This window comes from Eriocheir sinensis, chromosome 18, assembly GCF_024679095.1.
Source record: "Eriocheir sinensis breed Jianghai 21 chromosome 18, ASM2467909v1, whole genome shotgun sequence".
Taxonomy (NCBI): domain Eukaryota; kingdom Metazoa; phylum Arthropoda; class Malacostraca; order Decapoda; family Varunidae; genus Eriocheir; species Eriocheir sinensis.
This window is the reverse complement of record NC_066526.1, coordinates 3,011,108-3,023,506: the sequence shown is the minus strand read 5'-3', so window position 1 is coordinate 3,023,506 and position 12,399 is coordinate 3,011,108. Positions and strand designations below refer to the sequence as shown.

Sequence of the window (12,399 nt, the reverse complement as noted above, 5' to 3'; positions counted from 1 at the left end):
GGAGACGCGTCCTTTAGTCTAAACACACACACACACACACACACACACACACACACACACACACACACACACACACACACACACACACACACACACACACACACACACACAGACACACACACAGACACACAGACACACACACACAGACACACACACACAGACACACACACACAGACACACACACACACAGACACACACACACACACACACACACACACACACACACACACACACACACACACACACACACACACACACACACACACACACACACACACACACACACACACACACACACACACACACACACACACACACACACACACACACACACACACACACACACACACACCATATTTCTCACACGTGTTTGCTGAAAAAAAGAAAACAAAATGAAAACCTTTACCGCACACTCCGCAGCCGCAGCAGGAAGAAAAAACAGATATTACTTACCTGGCCGCAAGTAATGGCGGCGGGAGTATCGGTAAAGATATTGAGGGTGATTAATTTAAAGGAATTTAATGAATCTTTTTCCAATTTTGCAGGCGGCCTTTTTGCGGTGAGCAGCAGAAGGCAAGAGCAGGCCAGTAGCAGAACAGCAGGCGCTTCAGCAGGACCAGCGGCACCGAGCAGGCGTGGCGGCGCGCCCAGGGGCCAGGATGAGCGGCTCCCTGCTGCTGCACGCCCTCCTGCTGCTGCAGTTCACAGGTGAGTGATGGTACGGCACAGGTGTTCGCCGGCCTGGGGCTCGGCCGGCACACCAACACAGCGATGGACGGCCGGGGCTTCCTGCTAGCCCCTGGCCCACTCATGCCTCCCTAACTAACGACCCCCGCCCCCTGGCTCACGCCCCCCTCCCCTCGCCCCCTGACTCTCGCCCCCCTCCCCTCGCCCCCTGACTCTCGCCCCCCTCCCCTCGCCCCCCTCCCCTCGCCCCCTAACTCTCGCCCCCCTCCCCTCACCCCCTGACTCTCCCCCCTCCCCTCGCCCCTGACTCTCGCCCCCTCCCTCCCCCTCGCCCCTGACTCCCTCCCCCCCTCCCTCGCCCCTGACTCTCCTCCTCCCCTCGCCCCCTCCCCTCCCCTGACTCCTGACTCCCCCTCCCCTCGCCCCCTGACTCTCGACCCCCTGACTCTCGCCCCTGCCCCAATCACACCTTCTTTCACATATGCAACCTCAGCCAATTGCACACACATCCGTAGTCACTCACACCATTTCCTTCTCTCCTCCCTCCGCACCCACACTCACACCTACAATCTCAGCCAATTACACACACATCCATATTCAATCTTACACTCATATCATTTTATATCCACCCGGCTGCTCTCACACCTATTGTCTGCCTCACCCATAGCCACATTCCATTTTTTCCTCCGCCCACACCCACCCACACTTTTATTCATTTTTTTTATACTTTCTCGCTTTACCTTAAACACATCCACATCCACTATTATTCAAACGCAGCCTTACACCCACACCCAAACCTACACTAAAAGAAAAATACAGATACATCGATAGGTATAGAGAAATTGATAGATAGATTGATAAATAGATAAACTGGTAGGTAGGTGGTTGTTAGATAAGAGATAGGTAGGCCGGTAAATTTAGATATATAGATACATAGATATATACAGATAGATACAACCAGTTACACAGTCTTATTCACTTACACAGTATTTTTAAAGATGATACATACTTAAAATATGCAGTATTTCAAATTGTATTAACTGTTTTGTACCATATGTATAGCAAACACACTGGAGTTAAATTCTATATAAAAAAATTCCAAACACCACATGTACACGCCACAAACCCTTCTCTTGACCCCACCATTCTCGGCCACCCCTGACATATAGCCCTCGACCCCGGCCCCGGCCCTCACCATTACGCTGTCCACACACCCATGACAGTTCCACTACACACCTGCCTCCACACATCGGCTCCTCCCACACGCGCCCCCTCACACCTCACAGGTCATCCCACACCACTGCATACACCTGTGAATTCGTGACACACACACACACACACACACACACACACACACACACATATATACTGACCCACATACACGTACACACACAGACGCACACATAACTTGTTTTTGTACGTGTTTTCCTGCCCACTCGTCCCGCCCATGCCAGGATAATGTTTGTATTTTTTGGCCAAGTTCCGCCGCGTGAAGCGAAACTCCCAACAAAACATTTAGTCTTCGGAAGGAAAAAGTGGAAAATATAAATGTGGCGCCTCAAATTTGGAGGGAAAGAAAAATGGGGGAACTAGTAAATGAATATGTGAGTGACGGCCGACATTCCCCCGTTTTCTTTCTTTTTTACGGCGTTTTCCTTTCGCTCTTTTCGCCATTTCTCGTTTTTCTTTATTTTTTTTCAGTCCTCCTTTCGCTCTTCTGTTATTTTTCCTATTTTTATCGTCCTCCTTTAAATGACTGTGTGAATAACGGCCACGATTTCCAGTTTTTTTTTTTTTTTTTTAACGTTCTCCTTTCGCTGTTCTGTTATTTTCTGTATTTTTATCGTCCTCCTTCAAATGACTGTGTGAATATCGGGCGTCATTTCCTGTATTCTTTCTTTTTTGTTCACCGTTCTCCTTTCATTCGTGTTATTTTTTTGTTTCTTTCGTGTTCCTTTAAATGAATATGTGAATGACAGCTGCCATATCCCTTTATCTTTATTTTTGCGGCACTTTCCTTTCCTTTTTTTTATTTTTTATTTTTATCGTTTTCCATCAAATGAATGTGAATGACGGCCTCCTGTTCCCTTTTTTTTTTTTTACCTTTTTTAGCTTTTCTCGTCATTTTTTTATATCGTGCTCCCTTAAATAAATATATAGAAAACGGCTTCCATTCTCTCGTTTTCTTTGTTTCTCAGCGTTTTTCTTTTCGCTCCTTTTTTTTCACTGTTTTTGTATGTTTATCTTGTTCCCTAAATATGAGTGACGTTCCTGTTTTTTTCTTTCTTTTTTCCGTCTTTTTTCCTTTCGCCCCTTCGTTATTTTCGGTTTTATCGCGTTCCTTTCGTGTTCCTGGAGGTCGTTGGGCCGTAAAGGAAGAAGAGTTCGTCGTTAACATGCGAGGCGATTGACTTCTTCGGCGACCTGAATCACAAAAGAAAATCGGTCTCAGAACTTTCCATTCCTCGCCCTCAGCCTTCCGAGAATCCAAGCTTTAAGTGTGGGGAAAAAGGAAATAGAAGAATAAAACTACGCCGAACCTGAAATGGCACTCGGAATCCTCACCGTTAAGAAAACATATAGTCATTTAACTCTCATTATTTCACTTTGTTTTGGCAAAGGAACGAATTAAGAGACGAATGGCGTTAAAAAAAAAAAAAATCCATTGAGCCTAAAATATGATCGGGGAACTAAACTATTAAAGAATTATTTAATCCTTCAATCATCGTATTATATTATTTTCTTCAAAGGAGCAAACCTAAAGACGAAAACGGAAAGAGATTAACAGAGTGCTTACCATATATAGCAACAGTGTACCCAGCTAATAGAAATAAGATGTAGCTATAATCCTTCAATCAACGTACTTCATATCTCTCATCAAAGGAACAAAACCTAGAAACAAATAACGAAGAGAAATCGACAGAGCACTGAACCTAAAGTACCACCAGCGAACACTGCTATTTAGGAAAACATACAATTCTTTGATTCTCGTATTTCACTGTTATTTTTGTCTTGAAATGAATAAAGCTAGAAACGAAAGACGAAAAGAAATGAGCAGAAAGTAGTGAGCCTGAAGTACCACCAGTGAACTCTCCTATTTAAGCAAACATACAACCCTTCAATCCTCGTATTTCGCTGCTATTTTTGTCTTGAAATGAATTAAGCTAGAAACGAGAGACGAAAAGAAATGAGCAGAAAGTAGTGACCCTGAAGCACCACCACTAGTGAACTCTCCTATTTAAGCAAACATACAACCCTTCAATCCTCGTATTTCACTGCTATTTTTTTCCTCCAAGGAGCGAATCCAGATACGAATGGTAAAACAATACATGGCGGCGCTGTGTGTTTCGTGCCCTTTCAGGCGGGGCGGGAAAATATTACACACCTTCGGCACGTCGGAAGAGCACGTAGGCGGCAGCAGGAAACAAACACAGATATTTTTTTGAGGAAACGTACTCAGGGAGAGGAGGGAAAAAAAGAAACAGGAGGGAGCGAGAGAGGGAAAGTGGGTTCGGTGTGTGTGTGTGTGTGTGAGAGTGTGTGTGAGAGAGAGAGAGAGAGAGAGAGAGAGAGAGAGAGAGAGAGAGAGAGAGAGAGAATTTTTTTATACACTTTATCCCTAGCATCGTTCCTGTATATTCATGGTTTCTATTCATGGGAAAGGAAATTGTAGAATATATTTTCCCGCGCGTCGCACAATGACGGGACGGGCAAGGCGGTGGCTGGCTGGCTGAGGGATGGCCGCCCGACCCCTATTCGCTACCCGTGTTGGGGGATGATTTACCGTGACCTTCGTGTTCCGCCCGGCTGCCTGGCGCGATGCTGGGCGGCACAGCAGGGAAAAGAGCCTTGTAGGAGAGTTAGTTTATGTGCCTGATTCAAACACAGTATTCCTATTTACGCTAATGATAGGACTAAGAACTGTAAAATGGAAAACATAGCAACATTACCCATCTTCCAATTTGTACTCATGGTAAAAATTAAAATTCTGAAAAATTAGGCTTATGTAAAAAGTAGGGGGTCACATTAAATTAGTATAAAAGTTCATTGAATACGTCAGCTAAATTTACCTGAAACATTGTGACGACAGAGAAATAATTGGAGTGACGTGTCCAAACAGCCGTCCTTCCTAGGACTTATAAAGAGCCTTGTAGGAGAGTTAGTTTGTGCGCCTCATTCAAACACAGTATTGATATTTGCACTCATGGTAGGACTAGGAACTGCAACATATCGTCACCCTCGTAAACAAACCGCCTTAGTCATTATTTTCTACTTTACAGGAAATCATAAAAGAACTGTCGTTATCACATTTGGCGTAAGATTTAGGCAGAAACGAAAAGGCCAATTCTAGAACACTCAAACCCTGAATGATGAAGGCAACTATACAAAAATGAGCGTCACACGTTGAAAAATTGATGTAGACGAAAACCTGGAAATCGCTGAAAAATGACTTAGGCGATTATTTTATGAGGGTGACGATATCCCAAGTCGGTACGCTTTAGTAAAATGGAAAACATAGCAACATTACCCGAGACAAATGGTTGCTCAAAATCTAACTCTCCCTTTCGGCTATATAAGGCTTCTCTTTTCCTTTTTTTTCACCCTTGAACTGCTTCTTCCTTTGTAAAAAAAAAAAAAAAATAAATAAATAAAATAAATAAATAAAAATTGCGAGCTCATTGCGTGCCTTTAACACATTCTATTATATATATACACAAACCCTAAGCTGCATTTTACAATACTCGTTTGCGGATTTTCTTTTTTATAAGCCAGCAGAGTATTTTGGTTCATAAGCAGTTAAAAGAATTACGCTGCTCTGAGCAACACGAGAACGCCTTCACCACCAGCCACCGAGTGTACCCGTGCTGCCAGAACAAGCGAGGAGAGCAAAAAGTAATTCCTTTCTCTCCTTTCCCTCGCGCCCAATACTTGTGTGCCTACGAAATTGCAGAGAAAATGAAGCCTTTCAACTTCGATTGCAGTCTGCAGCATTCTTTATTCTTTCACGGACCACACAGAGCACTGCATGTAGGATTCTCTATCTATCTATTTGTAACTATCTATCTTCATCTATCCTTCTACATCAATATCTGTGTGTGTATTTACTTATCTATCCATCACTGTTTATCTTTTTCTATCAACCCTTGTTTATCGGTAACTATCTATCTATTTGTGTATTTACCCCTCTCTCTCTCTCTCTCTCTCTCTCTCTCTCTCTCTCTCTCTCTCTCTCTCTCCCCCCCCCCCCCCTTCATCCCCTCCTCTCCCCTCCCCCCCTCGCTGCGTCAAGGTACAACAGCGCCCACCCCTGCGTCTGTAGCACCTTCGCCGCAGCCCCGACAATGCCTCCCCGGGGACTGTCTCTTTCTCCCCCTCCGCCATAACTGTCCCAATACTTTCCCCCCCGCCGCCGCCGCCGCTCCGAGCCACGGCGTCACAGTGTATCATATGTTTTTGTGCCCGTGACGTCGCCGGTAAATACGGAGAGAAGGAGAGAGAGGAAGAATAGAGAAATGCGAGGTGTTATTGGGGGGTGATGAGGTGATAAGGGAAGGTGAGGTAAGGTTAGTGAAGCTGTGGAAAGGGAAGGTGAGGGAAGTTGTGATGAGGGCAGATGTGATGAGGGAAGGTGTGGTGAGGTAAGGAAAGGTATGGTGAGGGCAGGTGTAATAAAGTTAGAAAGGAAAGGTGTGGCGAGGTGTGTTGTGGTGAGGCCAGGTGTGACGTGTGTTGTGGTGAGGCCAGGTGTGACGTGTGTTGTGGTGAGGCCAGGTGTGACGTGTGTTGTGGTGAGGCCAGGTGTGATGTTAAGCTGAAGAAAGCGTTGGTACCTGTCATTCCTGTTATTGTTGTGGTTCTTGTTGTTATTGTTATGATTATTGCTACTGCGGTTGGTGGTGGCGTTCTTGCTATTATTATTGTTATCTTTCCTCAGAATTCCCGGCAGTAGTAGTAGTAGTAGTAGTAGTAGTAATAGTAATAGTAGTAGTAGTAGTAGTAAGAGGAGGATGAACAGGAACAAGAACAGGAAAATGAGGAGGAAGAGGAGGAGCTGTTATAATAGTAGTAGTGGTAGGGATAGTAGCAGCGGTAGTAATAGTAGTAGTAGTAGTTGTTGTTGTTGTGATGGTGGTGGAGGCGGGGCGGAGGAGCACACGCGGCTTGGTAAAGGTCGTGGCTGGCCTGTGGATGAGGCTCGTAGTGGCCAATTAATTGATTAACTGATCACTTCCACGGGGGAAATGTTCTCTCTCATTCCCTCATTCTCTCATTCCCTCATTCCCTCATTCTCTCATTCTCTCATTCTCTCATTCCCTCAGTCTCTCATTCCCTCATTCCCTCATTCCCTCATTCTCTCATTCCCTCATTCCCTCATTCTCTCATTCCCTCATTCCCTCATTCTCTCATCCCCTCATTCTCTCATTCCCTCATTCTCTCATTCCCTCATTCCCTCATTCTCTCATTTTCTCATTCCCTCATTCCCTCATTTTCTCATTCCCTCATTCCCTCATTCCCTCATTCTCTCATTCCCTCATTCCCTCATTCCCTCATTCCCTCATTCCCTCATTTTCTCATTCACTCATTCCCTCATTCCTCATTCTCTCTCTCTCTCTCTCTCTCTCTCTCTCTCTCTCTCTCTCTCTCTCTCTCTCTCTCTCTCTCTCTCTCTCTCTCTCTCTCTCTCTCTCGTGTTCATGAAAAAATGCTGTAGTAAATAAATCAATCTATTGCTTAACCAACCAATTTCTCCTCCTCCTCCGGTGTCTTACCTGGAATATTGGATAATCAGGCTAATTACTGCACTGCAAGTCAGAAGATGAAGCTGCGTGGAGAGGTGAAGGTATTAGTCTCTCTCTCTCTCTCTCTCTCTCTCTCTCTCTCTCTCTCTCTCTCTCTCTCTCTCTCTTTCTCTTTCTCTTTCTCTTTCTCTTTCTCTTTCTTTCTCGATAATGTCTTTTCCTCTTTTTTTTCCTTTCCTTTACATGTTTTTTTCGTTATAGTTTTTCGTCCTCATTATTTCCTTCTCACTAATGAATCGTTTATTCCGTTTTTGATTCCTCTTCCGCGTTCTTACTCATCTTTTCTTTGTCACATTTTTCTCGTTTTCTTGTTCTGTCTTTTTTTCCCTTCCGTTAATCTTTTTCCTCTTGCCTTCGTCCATCTTTAGTCCTCATTATTATCATTCTCTCCTTCTCCCCTTTTCTCTTTGTTTTCCACGTCATCCTTCTCTTTTACCTCCTCCTACTTACTCTTCCTTCTTCTCCTCCTTGTCTTCGTTTTTGTTCCTCTTTTTTCTCGTCACATTTCCCTTATTTCATATTTTCTTTTCTCTTTTCCCCGCTTTCTTCCTCCTATGCTACGCTCCTCCACTTTTTTCTCCCCGTCCTTCCTCTTCCTTATCTTTGTTTTTCCTTTCTCTTCTTTCTTTTCTCATTTCTTGCTTTCTTCCTCTTTCGCCGCCTCTTTCTCTTCCTCCTCCTCTTTCTTTCTTCTAAACATTCTCTCTCCTTATTTCTCTTATTTCTGTTTCTTTTCTCTCTTCTCAATTTCCACGCCCTCTTCCTGTTACGTCATTTCCTCCTCCACCTCCTTCTCTCTCTTTCCTCTTCTAATCATTTCTTGTTTCGCTATTTTTTGTCTTTTCTCTCTCCTTCTTCCTCCTTCGCCACCACCTTCACCTCCCTCTATCTCCTTATTTCTTTCTTTTCTCCTCCACACCTTCTTCCACTTACGTCATCTCCTCCTTCACCTTGTTCTATTCTTCTCCTCCCTCCTTCCTCTTCTAATCATCGTCCGCTTCCTGCTCATTTCTATCTCTTCCTCGTGCTCGTCGCCCTGATCCTCATTCCCTCATTACGAGCAAGAGAATTCCGCACCTAACATCCCTTTGTGTAATCTATGCACGTTGCGGCCCAGTAATCCTCACTCGACATGACTCCTCTTCCTCTTCATTACCGTCACTGGCTTCGGGTTGGTTGGTGGGTGGTGGGAGGATCACACTGCCCCGCCTTCCTGTCTCCTCCTTTTTGTCTTTGTCCATCTTTCGTGTTTCTCCTCGTCCTTGTTATTGTCATTTCTTCTCTGTGCTTTCTCTCTTATATTCTTGTCCTCGCTTTGTTCCGCTTCCGCCACCAGCTTGTCCTACACGTTCAGCCTCGGCGTATGCCCTCAACTTTATCTTTCTTTTACCATTTGTCCCCCTCGTCATTCCATTAAGTAGCGAGTCATGAAGAAAAGTTGCTTGGCTGTATTCAAGAATCACTATCCTTTAATATATTGATTAAGTAAAGTAAATTGAATATTGTCGATTGGGTAAATGTATACTTGTTACTGTTCCTACCTTCCCACACGTAAACGTTGCTTCGAAATGTTCAACTGTATTCTGGTCATTATCCCTTAATCTAATCATTGCTCTGAATTAAATTGTGCGTAACTGAGTCAGTACATACGCATCACTTTCCCTACCCTCCATTTTCCTTTCTCTTATTAAGTACCTAATACCGCCCACAAGTAGGGTTACGTTGCTATACTCAGGAGTCATCATCCTTCAATATATTCCTTGCTGTGGACTGACCTCAGTGTTATGTAGTCAGCGTATAAGCCTGTTTTTAATTTCCTGCTCCCTGTTTTCTTTGTTTCTCCTTTCCTAATACCGCTCGGAAAAAAAAATACATTGCTATATTCATGGGCACTCATCCTTTAGTTTATTCCCTGGCATGAACTGACGTGAATGTTTGGGAGTTTGTGTTTTTCATTCCCTACTCCTCATTTTTTTGTTGTTTACTCCGATTCTCTATTTTCTTTAGTTCTAACTTTACCTCTGTGTCGATGTTTTTTCTTCCGTACTTCATTTCCTTTCTGATTGCTTTCTCTCTCCCCATTCTCACTTTATTTATTTTCCTACATCCATTTTTTCCACTATTTTTCTTCTTCTCTGATATGTTTTTTTTTTTATTTTTCACGAGATCTTTTCTTTCTTACTCTCCTTTCCCATCGCTTTCCTGTCGCATTTTTCTTTCTTTATGATTTTGCTTATTCTCACATCGTTCTCTCTTTTGCCTGCTTTTTCTGTTGCATTTCTTTGACTTGATTTCCTTTTTTTTTCCCAACACCTTGTTTTTCGCCTTCAATATCTGTTTTCTTGAGCTGATCTTTTTCCTGTTCAATTTTCCTATATGGTTTTCTTCCTCATTACTAATTTCCATTCCTTTTATTTCCTATCATGCTTTCAATCAGCCCGTTTCACCCTTCCATTTCCATTCTTGTTAATGTTCCCGATTTCCTTTTCATTTTCATTATTATTACTCTCCATTTATTTTTTTCTTCACTAGCATTCCATTTCCTTTCCTTCCTTGCCTGCCTCCTCCCCCTCCCCCCCTCGTATCGCATTACAGGCTGGGTAATGTGTTCTCGACGAAGACCGGAGGAGCGAGAGAACGGCGCGGAAACATGTACATAACGCGAAATGGAATATAGGTTTAGCTAATGTACTTGTGTGTGTGTGTGTGTGTGTGTGTGTGTGTGTGTGTGTGTGTGTGTGTGTGCTGGGATTGGGTACTTTGTGTGTGTGTGTGTGTGTGCGTGATATAGAGGATTCAATATATTCATGTCTACTAAATTGGTTTCTTTCTTTGGTTCTTTATAAATGTTTAGTCAGGAATCTGTCTACGCCTTCCTTTGTTCAGCGTTTGTAAAGGAGGAGGAGGAGGAGGAGGAGGAGGAGGAGGGAGAAGAAGATAAACTGGAAGAGAACGAGGAAGAATAGGAAGAGAAATTCGAAGATAATGAGGACTAGGAAGAGGAGAGGAGGAGGAAGAGGAATTGGAAGAGGGAGAAAGGAGGAGGAGGAGGAGGAGGAGGAGGAGGAGGAGGAGGAGCAGCTGGAGCAGCTGGAGGTGGAGGCTGAGGTGGAGGTTGTGGCGGAAGAGGATACACAAAGCAGATTAACTTTTTTTCTTTACCCCTCTAATACTTTCTCCTTCCTTGGCTTACTCTTTTTTATTCCCGTGATGTAATTTGCCTTTACCGTCTTTGCGTCGAAGAAATATTCCCTCCATTAATCTTCAGTCCTCGGTATAATGCCACTTTTCCATCATCTTTAGCGCGTGCCGATGGTCAATTTATCACCATTCACACACGTCTTGATCTGGGATTAGTTCACCTTCGTCACTATTGATCCATTCCGCCAATCTTTTAAGTCTTTTGTGTTAATCGCAATTAATAGTTGATCGGCTTCGGCACAGATTTGCATGCATATTTTAGCTCATCCTACGACGACCGAAAATCATTTACTCATCGTCGTATTGGTGAGTTGATTCGTTATATCGTATCAAGAGCGAAAACCTTACTCCGTTCATAGTGATATTGTTCGATTTATTGCATCTTTAATTCGCAGCATAAAATCATTCATTCACATTAAATTTTCATGGTGTGCTGTTTGTATCCGTTATTCCATCCTACCAAGAGCTAAAACCTTTCACTTCATTGTAGTTCTGTTCCGCTTATTGCATCAATATTCCACAGCTCAAGATCATTCATTGTCCATCGTATTATTGATTTCCTTCTTTGTTTCATTATAGCGTGATGATGCGTCGACTAAACAAAACTTTCATTATAGCGAGAATCAAAACTCTACACAGTTCATTGTAATATTGGTCTACTTATTGCATAATTATTCCACAGCACAAGATCATTCACTATTAATTATATTGCTTTTTTGTTGTTGTTCATGCGAAGACGAAAACCCTTACACCCCCCGCTGCGATATTGTATTACGTCAAAGAAACTGCAATAATTCAGTGAAAAATCTCGTCGTATAATGTCTCGAAATATCGTTTGCTGGTTATATTTTTACTCCACGACCAGAAGTTATGCTCCGGTTATCGCCGTTCTTTTAAATTATGTCTTTTATGCTTCAAATGGGCAAGAGTGTCGATCCATATTTAATTCACGCGACCCAAAAATATGATGTAGTTTTACGTGTTTCATCTTACCAGAGATAAAAACAAAAGTCTCTTTGATTTTGTTTTAGTTTGTGAATCATTAATGTCTTCAAAGCACCTGTGTGTCCAGCGATTTGGATATTGTAGGAACCTTTTAATACACCTGCGTTGTCGAGGGGAAAACGACAGACAGGTAATGAGAGGTGTGTTTTGATGAGCCTTAAATATAGTTTTAGTTTGCGAATCATTAGTGTCTTCAAAGCAGGCGTGTCTTCAGCTTATGTATTAAAGGATTTTTTCATACAACAGCATTGTCGAGGGAATAATGGCAGTCGGGTAATGAGAAGTAGATTTAAATATTGTTTGGGTGTTGTTGGAAGCCATGCATCATTATCGTCTTCAAAGCGCCTGTCACTCAGCTTGTTATGTGATGTAGGAACTTTTCGATACAGCGGCGTTGTCAAGGGAGTAATGGCAGACAGGTTATCGGAGGTATGCTTATGTATTGGTGTAGTATTCCATCGTATTATTGGTGTAAACGGTGCGTCGTTCTTGTCTTCAAAGCTCGTGTGTCACCCAGCTTGTTTTAGTATCATAGAAGCTTTGTGATACCCGTGCGTTGTCGAGGAACAATGACAAACAGGTAATGGTAAGTAAGTCCAGGTATTGGTGTAGCTTTCCATCGTAGTATTATTTAAAGTCACGCACTATTTTTGTTCTTAAAGGCCATGTGTGTCCAATTTGTAACGCATTGTAGGAACTTCTTGAC

General features: G+C 43.1%; 1 protein-coding gene across 5 annotated transcripts in view; it reads left to right on the top strand.

Annotated features, from left to right (window-relative positions):
* Positions 1-12,399, top strand: part of LOC127000222 (hemicentin-2-like) — a 301,496-nt gene that overhangs the window by 103,429 nt on the left and 185,668 nt on the right. For all 5 annotated transcript variants that reach the window (XM_050863645.1, XM_050863644.1, XM_050863646.1 and 2 more), the window contains one exon: positions 546-708. In XM_050863645.1, coding sequence (XP_050719602.1) covers positions 660-708 — 49 coding nt within the window. In that variant the 5' untranslated portion in view covers positions 546-659. The remainder of the gene's footprint in view (positions 1-545; positions 709-12,399) is intronic.